General features: G+C 41.7%; 1 protein-coding gene across 2 annotated transcripts; it reads right to left on the bottom strand.

Annotated features, from left to right (window-relative positions):
* Positions 1-1,997: 1,997 nt before the first annotated feature.
* aldh5a1 (aldehyde dehydrogenase 5 family, member A1 (succinate-semialdehyde dehydrogenase)) lies at positions 1,998-15,106 on the bottom strand. 2 transcript variants are annotated; one of them, XM_083989322.1, is made up of 12 exons: positions 14,990-15,106; positions 14,611-14,877; positions 12,071-12,154; positions 10,970-11,140; positions 10,015-10,131; positions 7,892-8,035; positions 6,572-6,715; positions 5,401-5,559; positions 3,885-4,048; positions 3,078-3,136; positions 2,373-2,846; positions 1,998-2,261 (listed from the first exon to the last, which is right to left on the bottom strand). In XM_083989322.1, the coding sequence occupies exons 2-11, from the start codon at positions 14,854-14,856 to the stop codon at positions 2,635-2,637; spliced, it is 1,500 nt and encodes a 499-aa protein (XP_083845448.1). In that variant the 5' UTR covers positions 14,857-14,877; positions 14,990-15,106; the 3' UTR covers positions 1,998-2,261; positions 2,373-2,634. The 2 variants fall into 2 exon arrangements, with proteins under 2 accessions (XP_083845448.1, XP_083845447.1); XM_083989321.1 differs by lacking the exon at positions 14,990-15,106 and having other exon boundaries at positions 14,611-14,971.
* Positions 15,107-17,096: the final 1,990 nt, after the last annotated feature.

The following is a 17,096-nucleotide window of genomic DNA, read 5'->3' as shown; positions in this document are numbered from 1 at the left end:
GGACTCTGAAACTTCTCCCAGCCCTTAGTCCACATGAGGGGGAGGAGATGAGTGAAATTTCAATTTTGAGTGAACTATCCCTTTAGCATTGTCAACCGAGACTATACCCACCTGCTAACTAGTCCAGGGATTTGTGATTTACATGTTGTATCTCATTAGCTAACGAGCTTCTCACTGGTCCGTCAGTGAGTGGGGTCAGAGGTCATGATGACGTAGAAGCCAACTTTACCACAACTCTGATGATGTAATGAGCTAAAACAGAAAGAGGAAGCTAATGGATGAAAAACATTAAAATCTGAACAAATTGGACTCCAGATTTTCCAGATTCCATCATTTTTTATTTCGAGTCAGAAATACAAAAATCTAGACTTTCTTTACATTAACGCTGACTACAAGAAAATATATTACAATTAAGACAAATTACACAAAATCATGTTAGAAACACTATCTGCTGTACAAACAGTTCATAACAAAATCAAATCAGATCAGTTACATGGCACTTGACGCTGTCAGGAAAATTAACATTAGACACATAACAAGGTTTTTTTTTTTTAAATTAAACCACTATATTACAATTAATAACATATTTGAATGGTTTTTACCTAATTTACCTCCGTACAGAAATACAGCAACAAAAACATAAGAGCATGCAGACATGTTCAACCCTGTTTCTCCAAACACTCACATTAGGCCGTGGAATATTCATATTAATCTATCATGAACAAGTTTTAGAGATAGTTCTTTATACAGCTATTAATTAATATTTTAAATGGCCGATATGAGATGTTTTAGACTGGACTTGAACATTTTCAGCGGAGTGCGACAGGGCATCAAGGAAGTTCAATACAAACAATGGATTTACAAAAATCTGGCGCTTTTGTTTTTGTGCTTTTTATTTTCTAAATCACAGTAAATTTGCCTTTTCGTCCACAGTCAGTGTCTTTTATGTTTATTATTATGTGCCATAGAGACAATTAGATGTTCCTTTACCATGGTGACAGAATGCTAGATGCTGATTGGCTCAAAGTTTGCTACTTTTTGTAGCATCTTCACATTTCTATACTGACTGTTTGCTAAGCCCCGCCCCCAACAGTTGATTGTCCAATCATAGCTTAGCAACTGTTACTTAGCACAGCAGCTGTGTGAGGCTCTGGAGAGTTGTGTCTTTTTTCGTCCTAACAACCAAAGATAAACGAGTTATAGCACAAGAAACGTCAGTGCTAACTAGCTTAAAACTAGCTTAAAACCTTCCAGCGCTAACTTACATTAGCGCTTAACTACATTATTTTGGCAGGATAAGAAAAACGCCTCATTCACAACCAACATTTAGGACGATATCCAATCAGAGTTTGGGTTAAAGTTAGCGGCTTTGTCGTCACCTTGGTCATTATTCTCCGATCTACTTGTCTTGTAAAAGTAAAAAAAAAACCTGTTGCTTGAAAAAGAAAAATGGAAATCAAAACATATCGAACTTTTGTTTTGCTTGTACAAATAAATTATGTATTTAAATGGAAAACGACTACTGGATAATTGGCTTTAAAAACACACACAGTTTCTTAGCTGTTGTATTAAGCTCTGTAGTACCAGGGTGAGCTAGCTTAAAGGGGAATTTACGTTTTTTACAATCTGGATCTTATTTCTAGCATGAATACGCTGGATATACGCGGCTCTCGGCTGGAGCTAATTTCGTATTTTATGCTAGAAATAATGTGTAAAAAAACACAGAAATTCCCCTTTAAACAGCAGAACCAAGAAAAGCTACCTGTGTTTTTAACTGATTAAGAGGCTGAGTGTTTACATGGGAACTGTTAGCTTTAGCCTGTTAGCCTCCACCTCCGTCCAGATCATCACACAGCACCAACTCACGCCACGGAAAATGCTAATTTCTTATTTTCAGGTGACGAAGTTGCTTGGCAACAGAGCATCCTCTTTATCCATGTTACATGTTAAATTAAGTAATTCACGAGTTTCCATTGTTTAACTGCCATCGTTACTGGTTGGAAATGAGTAGAGTCAAAAATTAACAACATGACGAACCAGTTTGTTTTGATTGGTGGATGGTGGCTGTCGTCGAGCCAATCAGAGGTAAGCATTTACTCAGATTGAAACATACTGATTATAAAAATGTATTTTGTGTCTCTTCAAAAAAATATTCTGCTCAACCTTCGTGTGTGATGTGATTGAGTTAAAGATTTAGACAAAAAGGCGACAACAGTCAAACAGCAACAGCTGATTATTGCCTGAAATATTTTTCCCTTCTTCTTCTTCTTCTTCTTCTTCTTCTTCTTCTTCTTCTTCTTCTTCTTCTTCTTCTTCTTCTTCTTCTTCTTCTTCTTCTTCTTCTTCTTCTTCTTCTTCTTCTTCTTCTTCACATGAACATCTTCTTAGAAAAAGGCAACATGAGAAATAAGACGAGCAGGTTCTCTCTCTGAACTACATTACTCAACCAGATTCCTAAAGTTGTGGTTTTAATGTTGAATTAGCAGCATTAGAAACTTTATCGTACTGCAGATGTCGACTCCGCCTCCTCCACTTGTTTTTTTTTTTTAAATTTCTTATTATTGACCAGTGGATTGAATCTACAAACACCAATAGTAGCTGAAGTGGTGGCTCGGTCCCGGTCTCGGTCCGGGTTCAGGGCTTCAGGCCACCGAAGCAGACGTACTTGACGTCCAGGTACTCGTCGATGCCGTACTTGGAGCCCTCGCGGCCCAGACCGGACTGTTTGACGCCGCCGAACGTGGCCTCGGGCGTGGACAGCAGACCCTCGTTCACGCCGACGATCCCCGTCTCCAACGCCTCGGCCACGCGCCACGTCTGACTGAGGTCCTGAGAGTAGAAGTAACCTGAGAGGGAGAGAGAGAAACAGTTTCACTGAGGCTGTTTACATGGAAACCATCTGAACAGGACATGCAAAAGTGGCCTTCTCACTTTTTATTCCCTGTTTAGACGTTTTTTGGGGGAAAATCTGTGACTTTTGTGTTTTTACCTTAATAAAAACCCTGTTAAAACAAAGTGAACTGATTCGTCTATTCATTAACATCCGCCCCCCGCCCCCCTCGTAGCTCCGCCCTCACCTGCCAGTCCAACGTTGGAGGCGTTGGCGATGCTCAGAGCCTCCTCCTCCGCCTTGAACCTGTGGGACAGAAACAGACCATTTAGAGCTGCAACTAACGATTATTATCATTATCGATTAATCTGTTGATTATGTAAACGATTAATCAATTAGTTGTTTAAACAATAAAATGTTGAAAAATGTCAATTTGAGAAGAAGACGACGTCCTCAAATGTCTCGTTTTGTCCACAAACCAAAGAGAGTCTCAGTTTATTGTCATAAAGGAACAAAGAAACCAGAAATATTCACATTGAAGAAGCTGAAATCAGAGAATCTGGACTTTTTTCTTTAAAAACAACTCAAACTGATTATTAGATTATCAGAAGAGTTGACAATTAATTGAATAATCGATTAATCAATTGTTGCAGCTCTCGATCTGATTGGTCAATGATCTCTGATGATGCTGCAGGTAGTCTGCACTTGTAACAAACATCATCTAATCAGTTTTATGATTTACACTTGAATGTTTAATGCTTGATGTCAGCATTCATTCAGTTTGACCAATGTAAAGCAAATTTATCTATGATTCTCATCAACGACCTGCAGATCAATTATGTCTGAGCAACTTATGTTGTCAAAGGATAAAATATCACATTAAATCAATGTGCCATACCAGGATAATAGTGTTCACCAGGAGCTAAACTAACATGTTCCTGACGGTCCGTCTCCAAAAGCTTCCTGACTGCTCCTCTGTCTGAGACGTTGGTTCCTACTAGTGTGTGTGTGTGTGTGTGTGTGTGTGTGTGTGTGTGTGTGTGTCTGCACCGACCTGATGACGGGCAGCAGCGGTCCGAACGTCTCCTCCCGGGTGCAGAGCATCTCCGTGGTAACGCCAGCCAGCAGCGTGGGCTGCATGAACGACCCCTCCAGACGCTTCCCCCCCTTCACCACCGTCGCCCCGCGGGACACCGCGTCGGAAATCTGCTGCACCACCTGACACACACACACACACACACACACACACACACAGTAAGTAATCAGTGATGATAAATCCCACCTGTTCCTAACTACCATGCTTATGTTCGGGTCATTTACATTCAGAAACGCCTCCAATTGACCATATATGGTAGCAACAATCCCTTTAATAATGCGTGAATGGATTCCCCCCCCCCACACCAAAACCATGGCAAAGAGGGCGGAGAAGAGGAATTTCTCTGATACGGAGATTGAGGTACTAGTAGAAGAAGTTAAAGCAGAAGTGAGCGATCCGGTCGTTTTGGCTAATGCTGCGTTCCAGGCAGGCTTTTGAAATCGTAAATTACAGCTTCAAGTCACAACTTACGACTTTGTAGCGTTTCAGGCAACCCACTCGTGTTTCTCCGACCTGTTTTACCGGTGAAAGTCACTATAACGACCACTCGTAACTTCTGACCCGTGAACTCGTACCAGATCGAACTGGTACCACTTCACAGGTCGGAAAAACAAGAGTTACGGGTTTCCTTGAACGCACCATAACAGTCCTCGTCGCTACGTCACCACATTCACGGCGTCCCTTGGCTGCACACACAGCCCTGCATGCCGTTCTCTCTCCTCATTGGATAAAAACTGTAGGATACGATAAATGTTTTCTCTTCGGCTCAGAGCAGAGCAGAGTGACTGACAGACCCGTGTTTCAGTCCAAACACTCTATAGAAGTGATTGCTGTCGGAAGATATAACTATTTAAGACTTATATTAACACAAATATATCACTCACTTCTGCTTTAAAACAAACCAAAAAATACAGTTTAGAACACTAAATACAGGTGTGACCAACAAAAGATAAAATGCTGCGTAGGAGAAAGTAACAACTGCTGTTCATTCTGTTGGGTCAGTAGAAAGATGACTCTGAGGAATAAAAAAGCTGTCTTGTATAGCTTGTCACACCAATCATTCAATATGTCTGCTAAATTACTCATTGGGATTTTTTTTAAATTAGGAAACAGGGAACATGTGTGAAGTTTGAGATTGCTGAACACTGTGACTCTTTAATGCGTTCTATTTGTAGTTTCACTGTTCTTCCACTAGATTTTGTGTGTAAGCATGGTCAGACTTGTGCTTAAATTTACACACGTTCCTAAGCACAAGTATAAAGTTGATAAATTCCATCACGGTTGATAAATGAGACCCAGGTCTGCAGGTCTAGGACTCTGCAGGTCTGCAGGTCTAGGACTCTGCAGGTCTAGGACTCTGCAGGTCTAGGACTCTGCAGGTCTAGGACTCTGCAGGTCCAGGACTCTGCAGGTCTAGGACTCTGCAGGTCTAGGACTCTGCAGGTCCAGGACTCTGCAGGTCTACAGGTCTGACCTTGTCTGCAGCTCTGGTGTTGATGAGCGGTCCCTGCGTGGTGTCGGGCTCCGAGCCGTGACCCACACGCAGCTCAGCGTCCATCGCTCGGCCCAGTTTGTCCATGAAGCGCTCGTAGATCCCGTCCTGAACCAGGAACCGGTTGGAACACACACACGTCTGCAGGAGGAGGAAGAGGAGGAGGAGGGGAAGGAGGAGGAGGAGGAGGAGGAGGAGGAGGAGGAGGAGGAGTTTTATCTTTTATTCTTGTTCACAGTCAAAACACAAGTGATTTCTTATTCATCAAAATGTCCAACAAACACTGACACATTCACCTTCGTTCAGACACTGAAACTGTGACGATGTGACTCAGAGTTACTATCATTATAAATTCAAGTATATAAATATTTTTGACGGTTAAATCAGCTTCAGAATAAAAGCAGAAACTGGAGCATATTCATATGGCATGATGATGGTCACAATGACATGTTATTAGGAAGCCATTCTTTATGTTGTGCATGTATTTTACTTTTTGACCACAAGGGTGCAGTGTGGTTTCATTTCTGCTTATTGACACCCAGAGGAGATGATAGTGTTGTACTCTGCTTCAGTCCACATCAACTACCTGGTCATTTTCTGATTGGTTCAACTTTTTATTACCATAAATGGGAACATCAATGCGAAAAAAATAACGTGTTACATTTTTGTGTATTACTTAAAAGGCAGAAAAGACAGTCTGAAATAATTTGTAAGTTTGGCTGTGAAAGAGGAAACATGCTCATATTCACCAAGGTTACTTATTATGGTCTGGTTAATACACAGAATAAATGACTTGATGGTCAAAACCCTGTGACTTTGAATGGAAGAGGAAACAAATCATGTTGATCCAATTGAGGCCAGAAAATAGAAAAAACCCCAGAGTTAACTATGGAAAAAATGCGATTAAAAAAAATTAAACGTCTGACAGCCCCACATATTATATAACTAAAAATGTCACTGTGACAAAGCCATATAAATAAAGGCATTTCATTGATTTAAAGAGAGAGACTTGGAGTTTTTTATGTCTCCATATCCCTCTCTCTCCAAAGAGCAGCTCTATTGAGCTCCGAGTCCACGAAGCGCTCCTTGTTTGAACAGTTTTAGATAATCCTACATATTAATAAATAAATATTAATTCATTTTTGGTTGTTACCTGTCCTGAGTTCCTGAACTTGGAGGCCATGGCTCCGCCCACCGCCTGGTCCACGTCGGCGCTGTCGAACACGATGAAGGGGGCGTGGCCTCCCAGCTCCATGGACGCCTTCTTCACCGTGTCGGCGCCCATTTTCAGCAAAACCTGAGAGGAAACATGACCACGTCAGGCTCTAGAGAGACAAAGGAACAAGACCTAGACCAGAACCAGGACCAGCACCAGGACCAGGACCAGAACCAGAACCAGGACCAGGACCAGGACCAGGAGCGTTCATTTAATTTCTTTCTTTTTTGTTTCATTTATTTGTTTATTTGTAACGGGACTCTGCATATTCATGAACATCCAAAATGTAAATACAGCAGATTTAGCTCGAGGCTAACAGGGTTCCTACAGCTTAAACCAAGTTAAAATTAAGACTTTTTAAGACTTTTTTAAAGCCACTTGAAATGAAATTTAAGACCGACTTCATAATAAAAAAAACACCACATCAATTACATAGGGTTAGGGACAATTTTACCCACTTTCCTATGTGATCCAAGGTAAAGTGACTGCTACATGAACATTGGATTGTGTCTCTTTCCAGCTGTCCTTTCAAAATAAATGCATAAAAAGTCTGAAAAAAAAAAAAACACTGACTCAGGAGCTGGTGGCGGTGAGAAACTTAGCGTTGACGGCCGCCACTAACTTCTCTATGTCGAAATGTTACCAATTATTTTGAGATTTGAGACTAATTACAACCATAAAATACCACTCACCATGTGTTTACATTATTAAGACTTTTGAAAAATTGATTTAAAGGGACAACGAGGAGTTTCTATTCGGTTATAAAAAAGTCTCACGTTAATGTGGATGAATCTCCGCTACCCACACTTGTTAATGGTCCATTTTCGATAAATATATCGTTCTGTCTCTATCGTTATTTTGTTATTATTAGTGGTGGCGGAGATGCAGGTCGAGCCGACCAGCGTTTCTTTACTTTCGGTTTCGCAACGAATCATGAGAATAACGCAGCTGAATCGCCGTTTATGGTCAGAACTACGACGGTATGTGAACCTCTTTGAACCTCTGACTTTAATTCTTGATGAATGAAAACATGAGTCTGTCTTGCGCCGGTCAAAAGAATTTCACGGTGCGGAGGCTCATAAATGTAGTGTGGAAACACTTCGCTTTTCCAAAACTCCTCGTTGTCCCTTTAAGACATTTTAATGCCAATTAAGGCCTTGTTTTTAGATGAATGGATTCAATGCCTTTTAAGACTTTTTAAGGATCTGTAAGAACCCTGTCTCATTTCCGTCCGTAGTCCCGCCGTTCTGGTCTCACCTTCCCCGTTGCCGTGGAGCCGGTGAAGGAGATCTTGGCCACCAGCGGGTCGGTGCAGAGGACCTCTCCCACCGACGGCGTCCTCTCCCTGGAGCAGGGGACCACGTTGAAGACCCCGGCTGGGATCCCCGCCTGCTCCGCCAGCTGTCAGTCACCACACACACAACTAGAGTTACTACATCATTAACTCATTGAGTGCCAGCCCTTTTTTATAAAATGCTCAGTGCCATGTGCCAGCGTTTCAGGGCATTTTGAGTTAATATTGACCCAGACCCAGAGAATATTTTGTACTATGACTCTGAAAACAGCAAACAGCTCAAAGGAAAGAGGAAACTCTCTGTTTAACTAGGGAAAAAAACATTTGTTTGTACCTTGTTCCATTTATCTTAAGTCAAATAGAGCCTGGTTGGTTGCACCGAAAAGAAAGAGAGTCTCTCAAGAAAAACAGTAATTTATCCGTTTTCATTTTCAAAAACATGTAGTTGTTGTACAATAAAAAAAATTAAAAACCTAAGATACAACAAGTAGGAGTCCTGCTCTGCAGAGTGATGCCTGCTCTCCTACTTCTCCTCCTGCAGTTGCTGCCCTGGTCACTTTCCCTCCGTGTTGCTAACCCTCACCCGGCCGTGTGCGTTGTTTACAACAAAGCAGTACACAACTTTATATATCATATATGATGTTACCACATGTATATCTGTGTAGTTTCATCTGTCATAAACAAGAGATTACGTTTGCACGCATGCACAGAATATAATGCATGTTGAATGACAGAGTGCGTCTAACCAAAGTTGTCTGAGACTAATTTGATTGGTCGGCCAGATTCTGGCCCCTGCTCTTCACACAGACGACCAGATTTCACCATTGATATGTCAAGCCACTTATGTCATTGATTATTGTCTAATACTAACCAGATATACTCAGAGTTTTATAATTTTGCCAAAAAATGAGTCGTCTAGGATGGTAAAAGTGTAGCAGAGTTAACTCATTGAGTGCCACGCTCCTTTCCAAAGTTTTAGTCAAGTGTACCGGCAATTTAGACCATTTTTGACTTTTTATGTAGAGCCATAGTGTATTCTATATTATTGCCACCAACACTGTAGCTCATTTGAAAGGTTATTGTTAAAATCTGAATCTACTCCCCATGAATATATTAGTATAAGTGTATAATCGCTATAAAATAAAATGTGTTTGGTTTCCGTAGCCTTATAATTCTTCTTTTATATCTACATATAAGAAGGGTCTGGCTTTAGAGAGTGTCGCCATCTTGCGCCGCCATGTTTGTACGGCAGCCTGAAGGGAAAATCCAGCCAATCAGAGAGCACGTTTCAAGAGTTTCACGTTAAAGCAGAAGTAAGCGATATTTTTGTGTTAATATAAGTCTTAAATAGTTGTATCTTCCGACAGCAATCACTTCTATAGAGTGTTTGGTCTGAAACACGGGTCTGTCAGTCACTCTGCTCTGCTCTGAGCCGAGGAGAAAACATTTATCGTATCCTACAGTTTTTATCCAATGAGGAGAGAGAACGGCATAAAGGGGCGGTCCTCTCTGTGTGTGCAGCCAAGGGACGCCGTGAATGTGGTGACGTAGGGACGAGGACCAATAGATCCATGACGAGGGCGGGGGCTGCTAACTCCATCGGCTGACAAGAAGTTATGGTGCGTTCAAGGCAACTCGTAACTCGTGTTTTTCCGACCTGTGAAGTCGTACCAGTTCGATCTGGTACGAGTTCACGGGTCAGAAGTTACGAGTGGCCGTTATAGTGACTTTCACAGGTAAAACAGGTCGGAAAAACACGAGTGGGTTGCCTGGAACGCTACAAAGTCGTAAGTTGTGACTTGAAGCTGTAATTTACGGTTTCAAAAGCCTGCCTGGAACGCAGCATTAGCCAAAACGACCGGATCGCTTACTTCTGCTTTAAGACATAAACCAATGAAGAAGAAGAAGGAGGAGGAAACAGCAGACATATAGTAGGCACAGTTCACAGTTTTACCAATATTTTACAGACTGGACCTTTAATCGATAAATCCTGCATAGTTCCTCTTTAAAAACATGTAAATATTGTTTTTTATATTAAAAAAAGGGGGCGGGGACACAGAAACAGGAAGTGAGCTACTGTACCGACCTCGGCCAGAGCGAGCGCCGACAGCGGCGTGTCCTCGGCCGGTTTGACCACCACGGTGCAGCCGGCGGCCAGCGCGGCCCCCACCTTCCTGGTGATCATGGCGCTGGGGAAGTTCCACTGAGACGGACACAACAGGAAGAGTGGACACGGTCAACTCCTTCAACTGAACCGTGACTGATTATTATGGTCATTTCTAGGGATGTCACAATTAATCGTGGTATTAAACGCCACAATTAATTAATTAATCGTAAAGATTCCTAAATACCGTTGTCCAAAAAAGATGATTTTGGAACCAAATCGGCAGACGTGAGCCAAAATAAAGGTACGTAACATTGAATTGGTAGGCTTGTCATTTGTAATTAAAAAACAAAAAAATGATTAAAATAAGTGTAAACATTTGGTATAAATAACAATTTATGACCTTAATATTTCAAATACTTCCCCTGGGGGATTAATAATTAGTCATATATTATATGACATAATAACACTTGAAATATTTTGTGTAAACAATGAGTAATGTAATTATATTTTGACTATATTTGATTTTACACATTAATAGTGTTGTGAAATTAATGCATAATAATCGTGATAATCGTAACATCGTGATTATTTCTCTGACAATAATTGTACCACGAAAATCTACACTGCTCAAAAAAATAAAGGGAACACATTGTAACTCCAAGTATATCACACCTGTGTGAAATCAACCTGGGATGATCATTTTGATTTACATTGATCATTTGTATGTTATTTTGTTCTCAACACACTCTACTATATATTGAATAACGATTTTAAACTGCTATATTTCATTAATTGAGATCTAAGATGTGTTGTTTAAGTGTTCCCTTTATTTTTTTGAGCAGTGTATAATCGTGACATCCCTACGGTCAACACCTTCAACTGAACTGTGACTGATTATTACGGTAATTTCTGAAGCCTGTGATTGGCTGCTCACCGGCGTGATGATGGAGGCCACGCCCACCGGCTGTTTGAGCAGCAGGATCTTGCGGTCCTTGGCGGGCGAGGGGACGATGTCGCCGTAGACTCGGCGCGCCTCCTCAGAGAACCACTCCAGGAACGAGGCCGAGTAGCCGATCTCCCCCAGAGACTCCTTCAGGGGCTTCCCCTGGAAACAGACAGACCCGGGGTCAGTCTGAGGACGCTCGGCGCCATGACGACATCATCATCATCGGACCACACTGACCACACGTTAATGTTTAAATCGTCCACAGACAATGATCCATCCACTCCTCCACCGAGAGAAACTAGTTCCTCAGGTGGGAAGTAGATCCGGCTGAAACCGCCGTCTGTGGATGATTCACGCTGCTGTTAAAATGTTATTTCTAAAATCCTGAGGACATTGAACTACACGCTTGGATGAGTGGACAGAGGCAAGGAAACTGAAAAACAGCTGGATTTAAAGGGATAGTTCAACATGTTGTCAAATTGTTCCATTGCCATAATCCCTATAGTCATAGCAGTAGGTTCGTTACCTTTAATTGTCGGTGCAAGCTGTTTTTAGAACGGCGGAGCAGAGCCGTGAGCTGCTCAGAGCTACGCTACGGAGGCTCATTATGGGATTTCTTGGTTTCCCTCATCAAACTCATCAAATACACAATCCAACAACTCCACAACGCTCTGGTGGACAAGTTGTGAGCTGCACATTCACCACGCTATGAGATAATAACACAACGTTACCACACAGAGTTGTTTTAGAGGTAAATACAGAGACTGTTGATGAAAAACTGTCCCTGAAGGCAACACGCATCAGTGGTTTTGCATGTATTTCCCTCTAAAACAACTCTGTGTGGTAACGTTGTGTTATTATCTCATAGCGTGGTGAATGTGCAGGTCACAACTTGTCCACCAGAGCGTTTTGGAGTTGTTGGATTGTGTATTTGATGAGTTTGATGAGGGAAACCAAGAAATCCAACAGCTTGCACCGACAACTAAAGGTAACGAACCTACTGCTATGACTATAGGGATTATGGCAATGGCCTACATTCAGACTGAACACTTGAACGCCTCATGTTGGACTCGTCTCATCGATACTCACACACTCGAACGTGATGAGTTTAGCGAGGTCGTCTTTGTGCAGCGTCAACAGGTCGAACCACTTCCTCAGCAGGACGCTGCGCTCCTGGTCAACAACAACAACAACAACACACACACACACACACAAATAAACACATCATCAACACACATCTGTCCTCTGGTTCTCTGTCGGACGCTGAAGATCAAACTTCTGTTTTTATCTGGTTGTGAATATTCAGCTCATTATCCTCCGATCTGAGACACAAAATGTCTATGTCATTAACAACAATGTAAATATAGAAATAGATAATACTACTAGATTTAAATGAGTCACCAATTTTAAATCTGAATGTGATGATCTATAAAAAATAACATTTTATTACACACATATGTAACAGAGGTTATAATGTGGTTCACTGAACTCCACTTCACAACGCAGAGTACACACACACACACACCGGTTACACATACACCTCTGTATATCACATGTTTTCTGTCTCAAATAAGAAATAAATTAAAAATATATGAATTTCACAATATTAGATTAGATAGAACACAACACAACTCAACAGACAATAAAACAAATTAACCTTCAACCAGGCAATGTGTAAAACAAGTAGTGAGGATATAAGGTGGCTTGAAACAAAAGTATTGATAGGTAAAGTGACTATGGTGTAAAAATATTGCAACATAAGTGACAATGATATAAATATAGATATGAATATACCTATAAATATACTAATAATATAAAATATTAGTATTACTATGCATTCATCCCATAGTTATCAGCTCAGCACAGACCATCTTTGACATAAACATCTCTTCAGACTCTTCAGTCTGAAACACAGCAACGACCACTGTCACATTGTTATAATAACATTATCTTTTATCTATAATCAGAAAATAACAAACAGGTTGATCAATAATGAATAGCTCAGATGTTTTACTGTTAATATTAAATGTGTTTTAGTTTTGTAGCTTTAAGGAACCAAACAACAACTACAACAACTGGACTTTGTGTTTTATTCTGGAGGAAAAATTAACCAGCGAAAGTGATGAAGTTTAATAACTGAGGAAACTAATAATCAATCAATCACCAGCTCAGGTCCAGTTAAACCGTTTCATTTCTACACATGAAGTTAATGTTCTCACAACACCGGGGTTATTGCTCCGACCTTTGACCTCTAGGCTGATAATGTTCAAATACAGATAACCAACATAACTCCATTCAAAACACTTGCACTAAAATGTTGTTGTGTTTATTGGTGAATATTCACACCTGTTTATTGATCTATTTATTTAATCACAGTTTGCATTTGTGCAGCAGAAATGACAGGTGATCAGTAAACATTTAATCTAAACTGTGAGTTTCCTTCTCAGTGTTGTTTCAGCCACAATTTAACTGTGGTTTCTGACTGTTAGAGAAAAGTATTCTCATACACTGTTTTCATATTTTTATGGATGCACATGCAGAGTTTAATCTAAATTGATAGTTTGTGGACAAAAGTTTGTTTCATGGGTTTGAGTTCCAGTTTGTTTCTCTGTGTGAATTAGATTAGATGTAGATTTATTCATCCCACAACCGGGAAATTCAGTTGTTACATCAGCCAAGTTAAAAAAGAAAGTAGAGAGGGCTAAAAAACACTAAAGACACAAACTCAACAGACAGAAAATAATAAACAATGAAAACAAAAACAACCCTCAACCAGGCAATGTGCAAAAACAAGTACTGAGGATATAAGGATATAAAGTGGCCCGATATAAAAGTATTGATAGGTAAAGTGACTAATATGGTGTATAAATATTGCAACCTAAGTGACAATGATATAAAAACACAGTGGAGGTTCATTACTATGGAGGAAACAGCTTCTGTCTCACTGTTTTCATCCTTTTCTGTCTTTATTACAACATTCACATTAACCTGAGTCTTATATGAAGAAGTCATAGGTTCAGACCTGGAAGGAAACAGCACCAAAGAGAAAGTTGTGTTTCAATCCAAACTGTGTGTTTCTGTGTGAAAACTGTCTGAGCCGAATTAAAGTCTGTCTCCTGTCCGTTCAGAAAATGTCTATGTCAATGTTATATTTTCATTCTGAGCAAAAATTCAGCTTTTAATCTAAAATCAGACCGTTTCCAGCCGGAGCTCCGGGGAAAATATTCTCATAGCCTACACTGTTTTCATATTTTTATGTTTAATATTAAATCGATAGTTTGTGGAGCAGAGTCTGTTTCATTGGATCGAGTTCCAGTTCGTGGAGGTTTATTACAGTGGAGGAAACAGCTTCTGTCTCATCCTTTTCTGTCTTACAACATTCACATTAACCTGAGTGTTTTGAAGAGGTCATTAGAGGAAACAGCTCGTTATACGATAAGAGACCAAAGAGAAAGTTCCAAACTGTGTGTTTCTGTGTGAAAACTGTCTGAGCCGAATTAAAGTCTGATTCCCGTCCGTTCAGAAAATGTCCTTCATGTCAATGTTTTATTGTTATTCTGAGCAGAAATTCAGCTTTTATTCTAAAAACCCCCAGTTTCCATGCGGAGCTCCGGGCCACCAGCTCTTACCTTGGCCGTGGTCTGCTTCCAGGACTGAAACGCCCGGTGTGCAGCCTGCACCGCCTGCTGGGCCTCGGCCGGACCGCAGTCCGCCACCCGGCAGAGCTCCTGGCCGGTGGCCGGGTCCAGCACCGGGAACACCGAGGCCGAGGCGGCGGACACCCAGCGGCCGTCCACGTAGCCCTGCGTCCGGAGCAGCGGCGCCGCCACGTCCAGGCTGTAGCCGCGCTGCAGAGGCTGCATGGCGGACTGCATGGTGGACAGGCCCGGGACAACCTGCCGGAGGAAGCAGCCAGCCCTCAGCACACAGACAGCCGACATACCGGGGGGAGTGTGTGTGTGCAGCGGGGTGTGTGTGTTGTTGTGTTGTGTTGTGTTCGGGTCTCACGGTGCAGCTCCGATGTTTTATTCCTCCTCTGCAGCCGGAGCTCAGCTGCTTCCCGTCGGTTCCAACCAGTCCGGAGGAGGGCGCGTTAACCACGTGACACTGACTTCACAAACACAATCCTAGAGCACTTTACACCCACAACACACACACACACACACACACACACACACACACACACACACACACACACACACACACACACACACACACACACACACACACACTACAACCCCCCCATGCAAAGATCACTGGTGCATTTTAATCGTGATTTCAATAGGCTTTATGCACAGCTCCACCACTTCCTGAACTTAAACCAGCTCCTTTATTTCCTGTCTTACATTATTGGACAAACTGATTAATCCAGGTGTGTCTGACTATTGTTGTGACTGCTGAGATGAATTAGTCAATAATGTAAGAAAGGAAATAAAGGAGCTTGTTTAGGTCTAAGTTCAGGAAGTAGTGGAGCTGTGGGTTTAATTACCGGAAGTCAGGTCGGTGGAGAGACCTCTGCTGGTCAAAGTGCGGTACTGCAGAATGTTTCACAACATCGGATCGGATAGGTACATGAACAGTAGGATAATTGGGTGATAGATGATGAACACAAGAATGATGACCATAAAAAAATAACAATTTATAAAGTTTATTATTGATTGGTTATATTATGTACACTTTTAGTTTTGAATATATGGGTTACATGATCATTTTTTCTTTCACTGATTGATCTGAACGTGACAGACACAGTGGGATGAAGTCAAATATTACATTTTGTTTTACATACCCCATGTTTATTATTACAATCAAGTTCAAAATTAATCATTCATCATTAAAGGGACAACGAGGAGTTTTGGAAAGCGAAGTGTTTACCATGAGCCTCCGCGCGCACGGTGAAATTTTTGGACCGGCGCAAGACGGACGTCTGGCCAAGAATGTTTTCATTCATCAACAATGAAAGTCAGAAATTCAAAGAGGTTCAGATACCGCCGTAGTTCCGACCATAAACGGTGATTCGGCGTCCACGAAACTCCTCGTTGTCCCTTTAAGTCTTTATTATTGATTACAAAAAGTATCATTGATTCATTGGTGATTAAATCTTTTTGTGATCATTATTTCCTTTTTTTAACATAACAATAACACAAGATTACAGTGATGTCGATGACAGCAAAATGGATATAAAACACAGCCATACAGCCATACAAACCTAACCATATAAATACATAAACCCTCCCACCGCACCTCCCACCGCACCCCACATCATGCCTTAAAACCGTATAACACACACCTACTCGTTGTCCCTGTATTGTATAAGGGCCTCTAAGGTCAAAGCATAGGGGTGAAAGTGACCTTGACCTTGGGATACATCGACTGGAGACACTGAACCCACCTCTGCGTGAATGTGACCAACAGTGTTAAGTGCTTTGAGTCGTCCTAGAGGCTAGAAAAGCACAATAAGTTCAAGTCCATTTACCATTTACCATGTAAGTGTCTAGTGTGACATCTAGTTGCAGTGAGAATGTTTGACCTTTTTAAAAAAAAAAAGTTTAAATATTCTTAACAAAGTTAAGGGCACACTCACACTAGGCAATCGTACCGTGCCCAAGCATGTTTGCCCCCTAAAGTCCGGATTCTATTGCTAGTGTGAGTGCAGGCGTTCCGTGCCTGAGCACGGTAGGCTACACTTCCCTGGCCCGGCACGATTGGGAGAGGTGTGCTTAGCCAGGAATGCGCACACGTAATGCGCTGTGGGCTCGTTCTCCACCACGTGTCTGCAACCGCGTGTAAACAACAGTCACTTAACGATTACGTCGCGCCGTAAACATCGCTAGTTAACGTCACTTTGATTAAACTTCAAGATAACCATGACAACCGGTCAAACAATTAAAAAGCGCCGTTCTTTCTGCAGTCAGAGCACATCCGCCAGGGGAGGGTGGGCATTCGGGCTTCAGCGCGGTACAGATCAACTGGCCCTAGTGTGAGTGCGCCCTAAAAAAGAAAACAGAGAACATATCCTCTGCTGCCTTACACTCGTGTTTGTAGTCCCTCCACATGATGTGGAGACACCTGTTGGGGAACAGGTGAGTCATCTCTGCTGACAGGAAGATCCTCTGAG

This window comes from Trachurus trachurus (genome assembly GCF_905171665.1).
Source record: "Trachurus trachurus genome assembly, chromosome: 16".
Taxonomy (NCBI): Eukaryota; Metazoa; Chordata; class Actinopteri; order Carangiformes; family Carangidae; genus Trachurus; species Trachurus trachurus.
Note: the sequence above shows the minus strand (reverse complement) of the source record. Positions and strands in the feature narration are given on the sequence as shown.